Here is an 18,788-nt window from a genome sequence, read left to right on the forward strand (position 1 = left end):
AGTAATTTAAGAGATGCAAATTAAAACCAAAATAAAAGAGCTCTAGGCATAAACTAGAAAACCTAAAATTAACCAAATGACCAAGAACAAAAATTGATGAGGGTATGAAATAAGTGGAATTTACATACAACTGTTATTATAAGTGTTAAAGTGGAATGATCGTGTTGAAAAATAGTTTAACCTAATCTATGAAAGCTGGAAATATGTAAACCTATGTACAGTCTTTGGTATATACGGAACAAGAAAAGTGTATACATGTGTATCAGGAGATATATTATAAATATGCTCATAGCCGCCATGTTTATTAACAGTAGAGCAAAACTAGAAAAAACCCAAATGTCCTCAATAGTAAAATACATTATAAGTAACTTAGGATATACATTGATAAAATGAAATATTATATGACAATGCTAACTATACCTATTTCCTTTAATGTGAATTTCATCAGTAATACTGAGCAATTGAAGTCAGTCATGAAAGAATATATATTGTATCATTTCTATAAGTATAAAGAAAGAACAGTGTTTGGAAATACATGATTATGTGGTTAAACTATAATAAAAACACAAAGAAAGGATTTTAAGGGTTAGAAGAGTGATTGCTTTGTGGGGGAAGGAGAAGTATGTTACTAGGGAGAAAGGGAGGTTTCCGAGGTCTGGGAACATTTTTATAATATTTCTTAATGTCCATGATGCTCACTCAGGTGTTTTCCTTATAATATGTTTTTGAAATTTACATTTCTATTTTGTACAGTTTTCTCTACTGGTGTTAAACTTGACAATGAAAAATACTAAATAATGATTAAGATATTTCTATAAAATTCAATGCCATACCATCTATGTTTTATTTATTTAAAGAAAGCCTTTTGAATATAATTTTAAAGGTTACTTTCCATTTAGAGTTATTACAAAATAGTTGCTATATCCCCCTTGTTATACAGTACGTCCTTGAGCCTATCTTATACCCCACAATTTGTGCCTCCCACTCCCCACCCCTTAATTGCATATAAGTGGGCATATATTTTTTGTGGGAATGAAAACATCTAATGAAGAGAAAATATTAAATAAAACATAAAAAGTGAGGATAATTGATTTTTTTTTTAAGAATCTCGAGGGGTAAACATAAAATGATTTTATTTCTTCCAATAATTACCTCCTAATTTTCTATTTTAAAGTCCATTTTCTTCAGAGGGGAATAAGAAAAACTTCCTTCAACCTTCCCTCCAAAGTGCCTTCCTTGTCTGGCTGTGGGCTTTAACTCTGGAACTGCGGTTTGGTGGCTGGCGAAGGGGCCTTGGGGCGAGCATTCGCTCTCTTTGTGCGTCCTCAGCTGTCTGCAGGCTGTAGTACCGTGCCATTGTCTTTTCTTTTTTTATCAAATACATCTCCATGCCCATATTGCTGCCCTAGTCTTTCTTGTTAGTCTGTCATGAAGATCATGCTTTGGTATTTCAGCACTCACTGCTGGTTTAATAATGTCAGAACTTTCTCCGATGTGTGACTTATATGTGAAGGAGCTTATCAGAAGAGTAAGCCTGTAGTACACTGGCTGCATTTCATTTCTCTTCGTTAGAGCTACTTTGCGTAAGACAAAATCTGAAAGCGAAGTTTTAAAAATGTATTCTTTGGTTGGTGACAAAATCTGAAAGCGAAGTTTTAAAAATGTATTCTTTGGTTGGTGGGAGAAAGGAACCAAACTGATGGAATATTATACTCTAGGTTTTGAACCATGTGATTGTGTTGCTTATTTGCAAATTTTAATGAAATTATGTATTATCTCAACTATATAAAAAATAAGCAGAGAAAACAAACTTGAAGGAAATATACTAAAATCTTATTAGCATAAGTTATTTCTGGATGTTGGAATGGGAGTATAGTGGATTTTTTTCTATTTTTCTAAATTTTCTGCATGGTTAGTAATGAGCATGTATAACTTTTATTTTTTCATGAGTCTATTTGTTTTTTACAGTAGGACACAAAATCTTCTAGGTATTTAGGTGGGTGACCACAATTATAATGCCTCTTTTGCAGCACCTTTGGCCATTGGTTTTTTGATAATAGCTGTTCCTTACCCCATGCCCTCTTCCGCCGCTCACCTTTCTTGCTCGCTCACCAAACCCCGTACATTGCTTCCTTCTTGTTTCTCACCTTCATTCAGTCAGTTTTGCTATATGCTTCCTACCGACTTTTGATCCAGGTTATTTTTAGCCTAGAAGCAAGCTTGAAGGTCTGCTTGATAAGGGAATTGTAACCATTGGACAAGATGCCCGTATGCTAACCAGAGAACTGACCCAAGATTTATTCTGTAAGAAAAAACTGAGATGGGCCTTACGGCCTGCTTATGGATCTCCAGTTTAGGTTAAAAGCAGTATTTGAACCTTGCAGTTCTTTTCATACTCAGAAACGGCTTTGGCTTGATTATGGTTCTGACTTGACTGTATTATAAAATATATCATGGACTTTCTGAGTTGGGGGTTGCAAAGCACTCATAGATGTTCAGGCCACTTTCTGTTAGTATTTCTGTTCTACTCCATTAACATTTAGCACAAACCCTTTGCATTAAATATAAGAAATTTTACATCAAACTAGATAGTCCTGATTAAATAACTTAAGAAATGACTGATCACTTTTGCTGGTGTGTGCTGAGTAGAAACTACTTAATAATGTGTCTTAAACTTTCACTACATGTTTTTCGAAAGTAGGAGTCTTTGTTGGCTTTGAAATGATTCACTGCTTTATATTCTAGAAAGTCCTGTTTTTTGTTACAGCTGTGCTGTATTAACATGAGTAGTAACTTACAACATTTGCATCGCTGTTGTCATTTTGCCCCCTCCTCTGTTTTTAAATTTAAGAAGAAATACTTTTCAGAGCATTAGAAGTACATTTTAGAAGTACACTTTGGGTCAGGGCTCATTGCCTTAGACTTTTTTTTTTTTCTTTTTTTTTTTTTGCCTTAGACTTTTTTTTCACCACTTTTAACCCAAGCTCCACCTTTTACTGAGACTGTGTAAAGAATGACACCGTCTAATTTCATAGTAGGAAATGCCGCGTTGGGGTGCAGGAGTATACAAGGAGTATCTCCCTATGAAAACAAAGAGAGTAACTAGTTCCAGTTCCCATGACACTAAGAGGTGAGACAGTTTCCAGACTCTAACCTCAGTTTTTCAGTTCTCTCCTCCAGAGGAGTCTGGGTAACCTTAGCAGTAACCGGGAACATTTGTCTAATTGTTCCATGAAAAGTTCTTAACCTACAAGTGTGATAGTGGTGAGTGGTCATCCCAAAGCCAGCAGCCCAGTGGTCATTCCTGCCATTTAGCTTATAGGAACCCGTCATGTGTGTTATGTTTACCTTTGATCTATCAGTTCTCCCCCTTGCTGTCCACTCCTGATGTCGTCAGGCACCTCTGCTATTTCTCACCTGCCTTCTGCTCATTATTAGCTTTCCCGTTCCAGTCACTGCCTAATGCATCCTTCTCAGAGTTAATCTTCTAGAAGACAGAGCAGATCATCTCTCTCTCTCTCTCTCCGTGAATTCTTTGGCTTCCTGTTACCTACAGGATTCAGTCCAGACTCCTTTACATGGTGTTTGGTACCCTTCATAGCCTGGCTCTTGCTTACCTTTCCATTCCCTGCTCTTGCTTGTTTTCATTCCTCTTAACGCTTTCTTCTGGGCATCTGTTCTTCTCCCAGGCCAAACTAGTTGTCAGTTCCCAAACGTGTCAGATAATCTCACGCCTCACACGTGCTGTTCTTCTTTCTGCATGGCTTTCCTTATCTCGTCATCAAGTGGTAGGCTCCTGCTCCCCCTGTAAGACCCAGTTTAGCTACCACTTTCTGTGAAGCTTTTCTCACTCCATTGCCACCCCCAGGAGAATTGTTTCTTCATTCCTACCATAGCACTTTCCTCATTATAGCTCTTAACATTTAGTGTAGTGATTACCTATGTTTAATGAATCTGTCTTATTCATGTAACAAAGCATATAATAGACAATCGAATGTTTATTGGGAAAGGAATTACTTGTTTTCATTACTACTATAAATCCAAATAATTTAGATCTCAATAATAAGCTAAAACAGGAAGAAGGTTGGATAAAGGGGATAAGAAAAGTTAGAAATTGCCAGGTCTTCTCCCTACCTGACAACGCCAGTCCACCAGTTTGCTTTCTTTTGGACCTTGCAGGTGGTGAGGATCCAGGGAAGCTGAACCATGCCACGTTAAAGAATGGCCACACCGCCCTCATAGGGAGCGCCAGACCTTCTAGTCCAGTCCAGGTAGAGGAGGAGTCAGGAAGAATAGCAAGTCTTAGGAAGCCTGTTCCAGAAGAGGAGCTGAAGAAGCGACTAGGTAATTAACTCTGAATTTTTTAGTTTAAGAGCCATGGACCAGTCATTCTCATTTATCTCAGGGGATTGCAGGAGCCAGGGGAGAAGTAAAGTCCAGAGGGACTTCTGTTTCCCTTCAACAGTTCTTCAACTAGTTGCCGCCTGAAATAGAATTTCTCCCTTCGTTCTTATATTCACGAAATACCTAAATTTGTGATTCTCAAGGATTGAGGTGTGTTAGTTGCTCAGTCATGTCAAACTCTTTGCGACCTCATGGTCTGTAGCCCACCAGGCTCCTCTGTCCATGGGATTTCCCAGGCAAGAATACAGGAATGAGCTGCCATTTTCTTCTCCGGAGGATCTTCCTGACCCAGAGATCAAACCCAGGTCTCCATATTGCAGGCAGATTTTTTTCTGTATGAGCCAACTGGGAAGAAGCTATTAAATATCCATGTGTGTAGGATTTTTTCAAGCTAAACATCCCTTCTCCTTCACCCAAGGGACTCTGTGTCCAGTTGCCTGGCTCTTTTGTGAAAAATCACTATCATAACAAGCCTCTCTTACTGATTGAGAAAGCGTTATATACCCAAAGTGTGTGAGGTTGGGAAACTTTGTCTGTAAACCAACCTGTGCATTAAATAATAGATGGACTGACCATAAGTGGTAGGTCTGTTACCTTTTTCAGCCTGTCTTGTGACTCTCTTTCCTTTGAAATCCCATCTGTTATTTCACAGGCTCCACTGGAAGCCAGCCTCATTCTGAAGCAGAATTCGTCCCTGAGAGTGTACCCAAACAGCCTTTACTTCCCCCTAAAAGACACTTGTCCTCTTCTCACGGAGCAAATGAAGGGCAAGCAAAGGATGCCACTTCCTCTGGCAACTCGGCAAGACCCAGCTCGTCTGCCTCCACCACCGCCATCACCACAGCACCTGCTGCTGCCGTGGTTGCCACGAACCCGGCAAAAGCTGTCCTTTCCTCTGGGCCCCCTCCCCAAGCGCCCAGGACTCTGCCCAATGCCCCCGCCAGCACTGACACCCCTGCTGCCCCGAGCTTTCCTCACACGGGCCCTGCCAAGCAGCCCCCTGTCCCGCCCCCAAAACCAGCTCACAGAAACAGCACCCCTGTCATTGGTACGTAAGTCTTTAGCTTCCCACTGTTTGGGGTTTGCTTTGGGTTTAGATGGTTGTTTTATTGGATAATTGGTACAATATTGATTTGATCTGTGAGAGAGTTCTCCATAGCTTGTCCCTTTGAATGCCTTCAGTATAGAAAAAAATCTTGAAAATGAGACAGATGGCTATGAATGGAAAGAGTGGGATCAGATATCACTGAAATTAGGTTCAAGGTTTAGGAGATTAATTTTTATTTTTCCTGAAGCAGTGTTTCTGAATTGCTGTTTATAGTTGGGGGACTAGACATATGAACAGACCACAGTGGGTTTGACCTACATGGTGAAAGGGTTTTTTTTTTAATCTACTTTAAACTGCCAATGCATGCCTTCCTTCACCATAAACCCAGTAGATAAAGTGATGATTGTAGAGGTGCCTGTGTAACTTGTGGTTCAGTTTCTAACATAGTATGTTCATGGGGAACTGCAGAGCTACTTAACCTGTTCTGATAAAATCATGTTTTGTCTTGGGAGAGTTAAAGATGCTACTCTTAATAAAATGAGTCGTAGAAGAAGTAAAGCAGGGAAGATAGTAACTTTTTATTGGTTTAGTAAGTTTTTTATATGTACAGGAATTATATTTAGATTAGTTTTCCTTATATAATTTTAGAGGAATTTTCAAGAAAGGGAGGAGAAGAAAAAAGTAGTTTCTCAAGAAAAATGATATTAGGTTTAGTACTGCTTAAAGTTTTTGTTAATGATTGAATTAAGAAATAAAAAGTGTGCTCATTAAATGGCTAATTAACCAAATTAGGTGGAGCGACTAGAACCTTGAAAAGCAGGCTTAGAATTCATTGCGAGTATAACAGGTTGGAGTAGCTTGAGAGAAACAGGATGCAGGTTATTATTATTATCACCACCTCGGATGGATACTGACATGTTGACTTACCTCTGAGGATCAAGGAACTTTTTCATATACTTATTTTCAAAACCTCAATTTGAAGTTTTATCTATTTTATCTAGTGTGTAGTTAGGGCAATAAGACAGTGAAGAAGTTGTGATTGACTCAAGGTTGCAGTTAGTGAGAGATAGAAACCAAATACAGGTCTTTCAACTCTGGAGTGCAGGCCTCTGTCTGTACATTTGTGTTTTCAGACTGTTTACATAGGGGTTCTCACTGTGGTCACCTGGAGGGCTTGTTAAAACACAGAGTGCTGGGCTCTGCCCTTAAAGTTTCTGATTCAGTAAGTCTGGGGTAGTGCCCGAGAATTTACATTTCTGATGAGTTCCCAGATGATGCTGATGCTCTGTATATAGAAACCATACCTCAGGAACCACTGCTGTCTGTCCTATATCCTGGGCTAAACTCTGGAGACCGCTCTTGGCCTCAGGTGAATAGCCCAAAGCAATAGGCCCTGTGACTAAGGGATTGATAGCAGTCCACGAGCAGTCCTCAGCTGAAAGAGAAAAATGGGATAGTCATGGAGTTTTTATTAGTTAGACAGATTTAAGGAACTGCTCTGTGGGGAGTCCCCTGGTGGCCTGATGGGTAAGGTTGCAGGCTTTCACTGCTGCGGTCTGGGTTCAGCTCATGGTCAAGGGTCTGAGATCCCACAGACTGCAGGGCAGAACCAAAAAGGAGAAAGTTACCCTTTATTCTGAAACCGTGGGCCTCCGTGGTTCTGTGGTGTTAGAAGGCCATTTCTTTCATGAACGCGTTATGCTATCGAGTGGTTTACTGAATAGCGAGGCTTAGTTGGGGGAATTCCTTTGTGGTCTAGTGATTAGGGCTCCATGCTTCCACCACTGGGGACCTGGGTTCAATCCCTGGTCGGGGAACTAAGATCCCAAAAGCCATGCAGCTTGGTCAAAAAACCCTTAGTTTAAAATAATTTAAAAGTAAAGATTAACAATCTGAGATTGGTTGAGAATGTCTTTTTAATAATGCTGGTCCATGAAACACAAACATTTAGAAACCAATATTTAGACATTGCTGTGTCTACTAACAGGCATGATAAGAATTAGGACTAAGGACTAATTAGGAATATTGGGACTAAGGAAGACCTCCAAAAATAACTGAGGAAGGGAATTGTAACCCCTCCAGTGAACATTCTGCATCTTTCCCATGCCAAATGCCATTATCACAGTGTGTGTGCCAGGGGTCCTTTCCTTTTCAGGTAAATGTTTCCCTTAAATCACTAAAGCTAACTTTATCAATTCAGTTGTTAAAATACTCAGATTTGATCTTGTCAGGGTTGGATTTTGTTGTAGATGGAATAGCTAACCACTGTTTTTAGCCATTTCTAGCAAGTGAACAGCAACAATTGTTAGGCAGCCAGCAAAAATCCAATCTACCAGAATATATCTCTTTCATTGATCCTAAAATTTCCATTTTTTTATAAGTATATGCAGTATTTTTCTAGAAATACCTTTTAAAATTTTACTTATGAAGAGTGACGTTAAAACATTGTCATATTAGCTAGACTTTTACTTTGAATGCTGCCAATGGAATGGGATTTAGAGCAATTAAATTTTTTTATTTTAGGAAAACTTGAGGTGTTGCTGTCTAGGTAAGACATACAAAACCTTTGTAAACAATTGGTGGGACCAAAGTGAGGGGTTTGAGTCAAGGGTCGGAGGTTGGTGACCAAGAGAACCACTGTTTAGAAAGTTAAAAAAAAGAGAGAACTACTATTTAATTATTTTGCCAGGTTGACCTTTTGTGATGTGACGATCCACTTCTTAAAAGCCATTTGGAGTTATAAAAGTGACTTTGTTCAATTGACACCTGAGATGTGTAGGCTTGGGGGGGATCACATAAGGATATATACTTTCATGGTACAGGGGAGGGGCCTCTCACCTAATAAGCATGTGTTGAGGACCACTGTGTGCCAGGCTGTGCCCCACCCTGTGAATAGCTGATAGAGACAAGGCGTGCCCTGTCATCAAGGAGCCCGTAGTGTACTGAAAAGTGGAGATGGCAGATTGGACGTAAAGGCCAGGAAGAGGTGTGGGTACTAGTTAAAGCAAAGTCAGGGGAATCCAGAGGTTGGAACCTCATAAGAATGAGTCCTGGGAACTGGCTGTGTCCTAACCAGTTTGTAGTATGATCTTGGGTAAGCCACCTAACTTTTGGGGCCACAGTTTTTCCTTCTGTGAGATGATAAAGATGATCTGTTGTATAAGAATATGGAGTGTTGTTAGACAAAAGAACTTATTAACCACATTTTTTTGTTGTTTCTTTTTGTATTAACTTTATCTACACTAAGATCAAGTCATAAAAAGTTGTCATGTGTGTTATTAAAGAAGTAAGAAATTTCTCATTAGAGTATTAAGGTAGTGGTCTTCTTACACCTCTGTATGTCTATTGGACCTTCTACATATTTAAATATTAATTTTTTGTTTCACAATGGGGTAGAGAATGGCAAAGCCATAAAATGATACAATTAGCATGGAAGAGGAAGACTGAACTCAGCTCTAATTCTAGGTTCTGGGCTGACCCCTCAAAGCACTGCGAAACCATCTTAAATTAAGGTACTGCTTTCTCTTTTCCAGCTGAACTGTCCCAAGCAATAAACAGTGGTACGTTGTTATCAAAGCCATCCCCACCTTTACCACCGAAGAGAGGCATTCCATCAGCCTTGGTACCCACCTCAGAGTCTGCTGCTGCTGCCACCACCACCACAAAAGCACCAAGTGATCAGAGAGAGAAGAGCACATGCTCTGTGGGCTCTGAACCCCTGCTGACTCCCTCCCCCTCCTCCCCACTGCCTACTCATATACCTCCAGAACCCCCTCGGTCCCCTCCATTGCCTGCTAAGACTTTTCAAGTTGTGCCAGAAATTGAGTTTCCACCTTCCTTAGACCTACCCCAGGAGATTCCCCAGCAGGAAAGTCAGAAAGGGGAAGTACCCAAGAGAATGTTGGACCACAGCTTCGGGGAGCCCCAGGTGCCCCCTAGGCTGCCCCCAGTCCCGCTGCACATCCGAATCCAGCAGGCCCTGACCAGCCCACTTCCCATGACTCCTCCCTTGGAGGGCTCTCATAGAGCTCATTCGCTGCTCTTCGAGAACAGTGACAGCTTTTCTGAGGACAGCAGTACCCTGGGTCGGACCAGGTCACTTCCCATCACTATTGAAATGCTAAAAGTGTGAGTGCCTTTCAAGCTTGCTTCTTGTTCCCTCTTTACTCTAGCTAGACTTTCTTGGAAAAAAGTACTTATAGAGAAAATGTGAATAAGCTTAAATTAAGAAGAGTACTCAACAAATAAGACACTTCTTAAATTTGGACTTTTACCCTCCTGATTTCTATAACATTGTTTCCATGGCAGACGTTTCCATGATACAGAACTTACAAACTTCTCTACTTCAAAATTAAAACCACTGTGCATTTTTATGTCATATAGAGGAAGCAGTGAAACATGGTGCTTAAGAACATTGACCTTGGAGTAAGATAGCTCTGGGTTCACACCCCAGCTCTGCCTCTTATTCACTAATTTACAGTAGTGTGTGTTACTTTACCTGCCTGCTCTTTAGTTGTCCAGCCTGTAAACAGGAGTAATACTGACCTCATAAGCTTGTGAGAATGCAGTTAGACAAATCTGAAAGCTCTAGTGCCTGGCATGTGATCTTGGTAGAGAAGGCAGGGAGAAACCTAAAGAAGAAGAAGGGAGCTCTGAAAAGATGGCTCAGTATTCCAGCCCCGCAGACTGAAACTGCTTATCTTTTCTCTAGTTCATCTGTCCCCACTCAGTCTGTTCAGAGTAGCATTGGTACTTATTCCTACTTTGTCTGTCTTTTTAAAATACAGACAAATGTGACTGAAGAGTAACATTTCTTGGCAAGCTAGAAATTTGTCTTACTAAAAGAATTGTTGTAGAGCTGTTGCAGTCTCCTCCTTTTTATTTGTTCTGCCATAATTTCTTGTACTTTCTGATCTTATTTATTTCATATCCTAGAAAGATACAGGTTAGGAATTTGAAGTAGGTTAAGTCATAGTTTTATGCCTCCAGAATGTAAAGGGAAAAAGTTAGTTTTCATCTTTACTTCTGTTTGCTTCCTTTGTTTAAGAAATGGGTTCAGTATTTTTATTGAGTGTCTTCCATGAGCCAAGTACTGTGTTAGACGCTGTGTAGTCTTCTCATTTAATCAGACCGAAGCAGACTTGCATCTTATATATAGATCATCAAGCCCCTGTGTGCCCTTCACTAGTGCATTCTAGAATTTGTCTACTTCATTCTCACAACAAGCCAACAAGGCAGGTATCATCCCCATTTACAGAAAAATTAGATCACTTAAGATCTAGTAAATAAGTTGTAGCTCTGGGATTTGAACCCAGAGCCCTTCAGATTAATGGCTGCTAAAAAGTTTCTTAGCAAGATTGTAAAAAATAAGGAAAAGAACTATACATTTCATTCATGAACTTTTTCACAGTTATTTAATTCTTTGACTTGCAACTCAATTACTCTTTATGTCTCTGAAAGGGAAATGTAACTGTGTTGATTTGTTAGTCCAGACGATGAAGAAGAGGAGGAGCAAAGCCACATATTTGCATTCGATGAAGATGGAGCATCTACCTCAGTCGTTCCTAAACTGCCGCAGTGTCTGCAGGAGGAGGAGGAAGGGAAAGAGAGTGACTCTGATTCAGAAGGTCCCATTCAGTACCGAGATGAAGAGGACGAAGATGAAAGCCATCATAGTAAGAAAGGGGGAGAAGGAGAAGGCTGTCTCACAGATACAGCTGTGTGTGCTGTTAGCAAGTGTAGATGCATGCATGCAGACACTCTCTCCCACCGAGTCGTCTGGCTGACTGCTGTTGGAAGCCTCTGGGAAAGACGCTTGTCCCTGCTGTTCCCGTCATACAAGCCAGTGAGAGGGAGCCCAGTAGATTGAGTCAATCAGGTTTTTATGTGTTCAGTTTTGATTTTAAAATGTTTATCTTGATGGTATTAAAGAATGTGGAGTAAAGTAAAGTTGGTGTTTGGGCTTTGTGGAAAAGACAAAAGTGATACTCTCTTCAGCCTGATAAACTTAACTATGTTCATGGGGCAAAGGAAAAAATATATATGTTCATATATACACATCTGCGAATAGTAGAATCCTGATTCCTGAAAATGGAAAGCAGTTTTAGGAGTAGGAACCTTCTGAGGTGTGTTAGTTTGAATGCCTCTCTGTTGTAATTCAGAGACTGTCCCCTACTTAAATGACCCCTCCTCGAGCAACTCTTACTAAGAAGAAAATGTAGAGAGAGAACTGGTACAAGGGAAAAGGTATATTTAACCCATCTGAGTTTATCTGCTGCAAAGATTTTTAGATATTGTCAACCTTACCTTCACCTCTATGTTAGGTGACTCATTGGAGACCAACTAGAAAGCTGGGATTCTGATAATGTTTGTTCAGAGTCTTACCTAGCTCCAGGTAAGGTTGAGCCTGAAGCTTCTACATGTTTTTCTTTCTCTTGTGCAAAGGTGCTCTGGCCAACAAAGTGAAGAGGAAAGACACGCTGGCAATGAAGTTGAACCACAAACCTAGTGAACCAGAAATGAACATGAATTCTTGGCCTCGAAAAAGCAAAGAGGAGTGGAATGAAATCCGGCACCAGATTGGGAACACGCTGATCAGGTAGGCCTTTTCTTAGAATATATTGATTTAATTTGATTATGCCAGTATATATGGACTTCCCTGATAGCTCAGTTGGTAAAGAATCTGCCAGCAATGCAGGAGACCCAGGTTCGATTCCTGGGTGGGGAAGATCCCCTGGAGGACTGGGCTACCCTCTACAGTATTCTTGGACTTGCCTGTGGCTCAGCTGGTAAAGAATCCTCCTGCAATGTGGGAGACCTGGGTTCGATCCCTGGGTTTAGAAGATCCCCTGGAGAAAGGAAAGGCTAACCAATCCAGTATTCTGGCCTGGAGAATGTATTAGAGACTTGGTGGTGGAGCATTCACATATCCTTTTTTTTTTTTTAATTTTAGAAATAGCATAGTTTAAAAAAATTCATGTTGTACAGAGATGGGTATCTTCAAAGAATTTGGAAATTAAGGAACTAGATGGCTCTCATAGCTTTATACTGTAAGATAGACATGCTGCTGTTGTGTTATTTAGTCACTGAGTCATGTCCGACTCTTTTATGACCTTGTGGATTGTAGCCCGCCAGACTCCTCCGTCCATGGGATTTCCCAGGCAAGAATACTGGAGCGGGTTGCCATTTCCTTCTCCAACAGATCTTCCTGACTCAGGAATGGAATTCACATTTTCTGCATTGACAGATGGATTCTTTACCACTGAGCCACCAGGGAAGCCCCAAGATAGACATAAGTATGTTTTGTTTTGTTTTTTTTATTTTAGTTTCTAAGAATTCAGGTGGTTCCTAGGACAGCAAGGCTTTTCTGGCATTTATCCTGTTGCTCAGCCCTGAGGTCCCAGCCCAGTTAATATCACACCCACAATTTCCATTGTATCTATTTCACATGTTCCACATAACTGCCTCCTTTCAGAGTGTTAGTATTAATATATTTTTCAAGTCGCTGGAACCAAAAGCATAGAGAAACTGAATGTAAGCCAGCTTCCTGCATATGTACTACAAGTAGAGCCCAGGTATACAGACAAGTGTTTGCCCACCTCAGATGTTTCTCTAGGTAGAGTAAGGAAAAGAAGGTGGAACTCTTAACATAGTCCTTAAAAATAGTTAAATAAGGATGCCTGTTCATTAAAATGTATTCTCCTCTCCTTCCTTAGACATCAGGCTCTGCTGTTGGCCAAGATGGCAGTCTTAATGCAGACCTGTGACTGAGTATTACCAGGAGGTCATCAGGATTAGGAATTAGAGTTTAAAATGGGGATTTTTTTCTTGTTAATTTTATTGAGATATATTTGGCATACAGCCCGGTACAAGTTTAACATGTAGAGCATAATGGTTTGACTTACATACATCATAAAATGATTATCACAATACGTTTAATGAACATCCATCATCTCCTATAGATACACAGTAAAAGAAACAGGAAAAATAATTTTTCCTTGTGATGAGAACTCTTAGGACTTATTCTCTTAATGACTTTGATATATATAACATATATATTAATTATATTAATCATGTTGTATATTACCTCTCTAGTATTTATTTTATAACTGGAAGTTTACACCTTTTGACCACCTTCATCCAGTTCATTCTCTCCCACCCCCTGCCTCTGGTAATCACAAATCTGATCTCTTTTTCCATGAATTTGTTTGGTTTTTGGAGTATAGTTGACCTATGATACTGTTAGTTCCTGGTACACAGCATAGTGGTCTAATATTTCTGTACATTGTGAAATATTCACCACAGTGAATCTAGTTACCATCTGTCTTGATACAAAGATATTGCATTATTATTGACTATATTCCTGACACATTGTACATTTTATCCAAAAATGGCAATCTTTGATAATAGATCCCTTTTTGCTTTATTACATAGATAGTTGCTCATCGTTGAGTTTTTTCCCAGGTCATAAGAGTCTTAGAAGAGCTTGTTGAACATTGGCCGTGAGTAGTCTGAAATTGAAATACAGAAATAGGAGAGATTAACATTTATAATAACAATTTACAAAACCATAAAAAAATCTATAAATATTGTGGATAAACCTGATGAAAGATTATATAAGACCTGTGCATTGTAAAATATAAAATAATGGTAAAGAAAGTAAAGAAAACCTGATTATATATGGAGAGAAATAGCATTTTCATGGATCAGAAGTCTCAATATTATCAAGACATCAGATTTAATGCAGTTCCAATCAAAATGCCCCTTAGTGGACTTTAACTGACAAACCGATTCTACAGTTGTCAGAAATATAAAGCAACTATGCAAAAGAACAGGATTGGAGGACTAACACTGTCTTATTTTAAGACATATTATAAAGCTAAAGTTACCTAAACACTATGAAATTGACATTAAAAAAAAAAAAAAAAGAAATTGACATAAAGGAGGATGAACAAAGAAATCAATGGAACAGAAGAAAGAGCCCAGGAAGAGACTCACTCATGTATGTACAACTCATTTATGACAAAGATACAAGGATAGTTTTGCTGAGAAAGGAAGATCTTTTCAACAGATGGACCTGGTACAAAAGTAACTTCAATTCATGCTATGTATCATTTAAAAATTAAGTTTTATTTTATTTTATTTTTTTAATTTTATTTTATTAGTTGGAGGCCAATTACTTCACAAAGTTTTATTTTAGACTTGAATATGAGAGCTGAAACTGTAGAATTTCTAGAAGAATATGGGTCAGACAAAATTTTCTTACATATGATCTCAAAGCATGATTCTTAAGAGAAAAACATTGATAAATTGCACTTCATCAAAATTTTTTGTTCTGTGGAAGATACTTTTTCCACATGCTTCAGGGCAGCTAAGCCCATGCGATACAACTACAGAGCCCACAAACCCTGGAGCCCGTGCTCCACAACAAGAGAAGCCACAACAATGAGAAGTCTGCACACCACAACTAGAGAGTAGTCCCCACTCACCACAACTAGAGAAAGCCCACATGCAGCAACAAAGACCCAGCTTAGCCAAAAAGAAATTTAAAAAATAACTTTTTAAAAAAAATTTAGAAAAAAAAAAAATTTAGAAACACAGAAATAAAGGTGGAAGAAGCAGAAGACTTTAAAAGACACATCATGAAAAAAGATATACAGATGACAAGTAAGCATGTGGAAAGATGCTCAACATCATTCATCATTTGTTGTTGTTTGGTCACTCAGTTATGTCCGACTCTTTGCAACCCCATGGACTGCAGCACAGCAGGCTTCCCTGTCCTCCACTGTCTCCTGGACTTTGCTCAAACTCTCGTCCATTGAGTCAGTGATGCCATCCAACCATCCCATCCTCTGCCACCCCCTGCTCCTCCTGCCCTCACTCTTTCCCAGCATCAGGGTCTTTTTCAGTGAGTCAGCTCTTCCTGTCAGGTGGCCAAAGTATTGGAGCTTCAGCTTTAGCATTACTCCTTCCAGTGAATAGTCAGGACTGATCCCCTTTAGGATGGACTGGACTGATCTCCTTGCAGCCCAAGGGACTCTCAAGAGTCTGCTCCAGGGACCTCCCTGGGGGTCCAGTCACTAAAACTTTATGCTCCCAGAGCAGGGGGCCTGGGTTTGATCTCTGGTCAGGAACTAGATCCCACATGCCACAATTAAGACCAAGTGCAGCCAAATAAATAAAAATACGTTAAAAAAAAAATGTCTTCTACAGCACCACAATTCAAAAGCATCAATTCTTCAGTGCTCAGCCTTCTTTATGGTCCAGCTCTCACACCCATACATGATTACTGGAAAAACCATAGCTTTGACTAGATGGATCTTTGTCAGCAACGTAATGTCTCTGCTTTTTAATACAGTCTCTAGGTTTCTCATAGATTTCCTTCCAAGGAGCAAGCATGTTTTAATTGCATGGCTGCAGTCACCATCCATAATGATTCTGGAGCCTAAGAAAATAAAATCTGTCACTGCTTCCACTTTTTCCCCTTCTATTTGCTGTGAAGTGATGGGACTGGATGCCTTGATCTTAGTTTTTTGAATGTTGAGTTTTAAACCAGCTTTTTCACTCTCCTCTTTTACCCTTGTCAAGAGACTGTTTAGTGCCTCTTCACCTTCTGCCATTAGAATTGTATCATCTGCATATCTGAAGTTGTTGGTATTTCTCCCAGCAGTATTAATTCCAGCTTATGATTCATCAAGTCTGGCATTTCACATGATGTATTCTGCATGTAAGTTATATAAGCAGGGTGATAATAATATACAGCCTTAACGTACTCCTTTCCCAATTTTGAACCAGTCGGTTGTTCCATGTCTGGTTCTGTTGCTTTTTAACTCACATACTGGTTTCTCAAGAGATAGGTAAGGTAGTCTGTATTCCCTTCTCTAAGAATTTTCCAGTTTGTTGTGATCCACACAGTCAAAGGCTTTAGCCTAGTCAATGAAGTAAAAAGTGAGCGTCACTCAGTCATGTTCGACTCTTTGCGACCCCGTGGACTGTAGCCCGCCAGGCTCCTCTGTCCATGGGATTCTCCAGGCAAGAATGCTGGAGTGGGTTGCCATTTTCTTTCCCAGGGGATCTTCCCAACCCAGGGATTGAACCTGGGTCTCCTAGCATTTGAGGCAGAGTCTTTACCGTCTGAGCCACCAGGGAAGCCCCTGTGAAGAAGTGGATGTTTTTCTGGAACTCTCTTGCTTTTTCTATGATCCAGCAAATGCTGGCAGTTTGATCTCTGGTTCATCTGCCTTTTCTAAATCCAGGTTGGCATACTGCTGAAGCCTAGCTTGAAGGATTTTGAGCATAATGTGAAATGGAAAGGAATGGATGGAATACTATAGAGCAGTAAATAGGAATGAACTACTAATAATGCCTCTGCTTATATGGATCTCAGTAATTATCCTGAGTGAAAAAAAAACTAGACAAAAAGAGTGCATGCTGTATGGTTTTTTTTTTTTTTTTTTTGCTGTATGGTTTTATATAGCATTTTAGAAAATGGAAACTATACATAAAACAAGTCATTGTTTGCCTGGGGGCAGGACGGTTGAGAGTAAATAGAGCAGATGAGTGTTTGCCTGGAGGCAGGGAGGTAGTGATTACAAAGGAAATGAGACTTTGTCAAGAAGGTCATAGTAGATAGAGTTGTCCCTCCCAAAATGAATCCTAATCTCTGGTACCTATGATACGTGCTCTGTTGTGTCCAACTCTTTGCAACCCCATGGACTGTAGCCCACCAGGCTCCCCTGTCCATGGGATTTTCCAAGCAAGAGTACTGGAGGGGGTTGCCATTTCCTCCTCTAGAGGATCTTCCCAACCCAGAGATCAAACCCATGTCTCCCCCAACTCCTGCATTGCAGGTGAATTCTTTACCACTGTACCGCCTGGAAAGATGGTGCCTATGAATGTGACCTTATTTGGATAGGGGGTCTGTGTAGATATAACCAATTTAAGATGAAGTCATACTGGATTTTCTTGGACTCCAAAATCACTGTGGATGGTGACTGCAGCCATAAAATTAGGAGATGCTTGCTCTTTGGAAGGAAAGCTATGACAAACCTAGACAGCACATTAAAAAGCAGAGACATCACTTTGCTGACAATGGTCCATATAGTCAAAGCTGTGGTTTTTCCGGTAATCATGTACCTATATAAGAGTGCAACCATGAAGAAGGCTGAGCGCTGAAGAATGGATGCTTTTGAATTGTGGTGCTGGAGAAGACTCTTGAGAGTCTCTTGGGCTGCAAGATCAAACCAGGTCAATCCTAAAGGAAATCAACCCTGAATATTCATTGGAAGGACTGATGCTAAAGCTGAAGCTTCAGTACGTTGGCCATCTGATGCAAAGAGCCAACTCACTGGAAAAGACCCTGATGCTGGAAAGACTGAAGGCCGGAGAAGGGGGCGACAGAGGATGAGATGGATAGATAGCATCACCAACTCAGTGGACATGAATTTGAGCAAACTCCGGGAAGAAAGTGAAATACAGCAGAGCCTGGCATGCTGCAGTCCGTGGGGTTGCAAACAGCTGGACCTGACTTAGCGAGTGAAGAATAACAACAGCATACTCGATTAGTCAGGGGAGACTCCAGTCCAGTGGCTGGTGTCCTCATAAGGGGAGGGAAACTGGGACGCAGAGACTCAGACACACGTAGGGCGGATGCCAGGTGACTGAGGCAGAAACTGGGGTGACGCACCTAAAAGCCAAAGAACACCAAGGACTGCTGGCAGCCCCCAGAAGCCAGGAGAGAGGCAGGGGGCAGATTTTCCCTCAGAACCTCCAGAAGGAGCCAGCCTCACCAGCACCTGGATTCCGGACTCTGGCCTCCAGAACTGTGAGAGAATAAATATTTGTCATAAGCCACCCAGTTTGTGGTAACTTATTACAGCAGCCCTGGAAATCATTCCAAGGATGATGGATGCGTTCCTTCCCATGATTGTAGTGATGATTTTACAGGTACATACATATGTCAGAATATCAAATCATGCAATTTATTGTATATCATTTATACCTTAGAAGAGCTGTGGTGTTATGTTTTTTAATGAATGTTGAAAAAAGATGGTCTTGTTCAGAGAGACAAGAAAAACTCTGAAATACATATAATTGTAAATTGTATATAAAATGGGCCTGGGAATTTTCCATGCAACTAAAGAGTTAGTTAGTTAAAGTCGCTCAGTCGTGTCTGACTCTTTGTGATCCCGTGGACTGTAGCCCACCAGGCTTCTCCGTCCATGGGATTCTCCAGGCAAGAATACTGGAGTGGGTTGCCATTTCCTTCTCCAGGGGATCTTCCCAACCCAGGGATCGAACCCCGGACTCCCACATTGCAGGCAGACGCTTTAACCTC

At 40.4% G+C, this 18,788-nt stretch overlaps 1 protein-coding gene across 7 annotated transcripts in view; it reads left to right on the forward strand.

The window, feature by feature from the left end:
* PHACTR4 (phosphatase and actin regulator 4) overlaps positions 1-18,788 on the forward strand; it is a 101,017-nt gene that overhangs the window by 73,387 nt on the left and 8,842 nt on the right. For all 7 annotated transcript variants that reach the window (XM_065930188.1, XM_065930190.1, XM_065930193.1 and 4 more), the window contains 5 exons: positions 4,180-4,344; positions 5,057-5,452; positions 8,986-9,580; positions 10,940-11,127; positions 11,897-12,050. In XM_065930188.1, coding sequence (XP_065786260.1) covers positions 4,180-4,344; positions 5,057-5,452; positions 8,986-9,580; positions 10,940-11,127; positions 11,897-12,050 — 1,498 coding nt within the window. The remainder of the gene's footprint in view (positions 1-4,179; positions 4,345-5,056; positions 5,453-8,985; positions 9,581-10,939; positions 11,128-11,896; positions 12,051-18,788) is intronic.

Source organism: Muntiacus reevesi, chromosome 3 (genome assembly GCF_963930625.1).
Source record: "Muntiacus reevesi chromosome 3, mMunRee1.1, whole genome shotgun sequence".
NCBI lineage: Eukaryota > Metazoa > Chordata > Mammalia > Artiodactyla > Cervidae > Muntiacus > Muntiacus reevesi.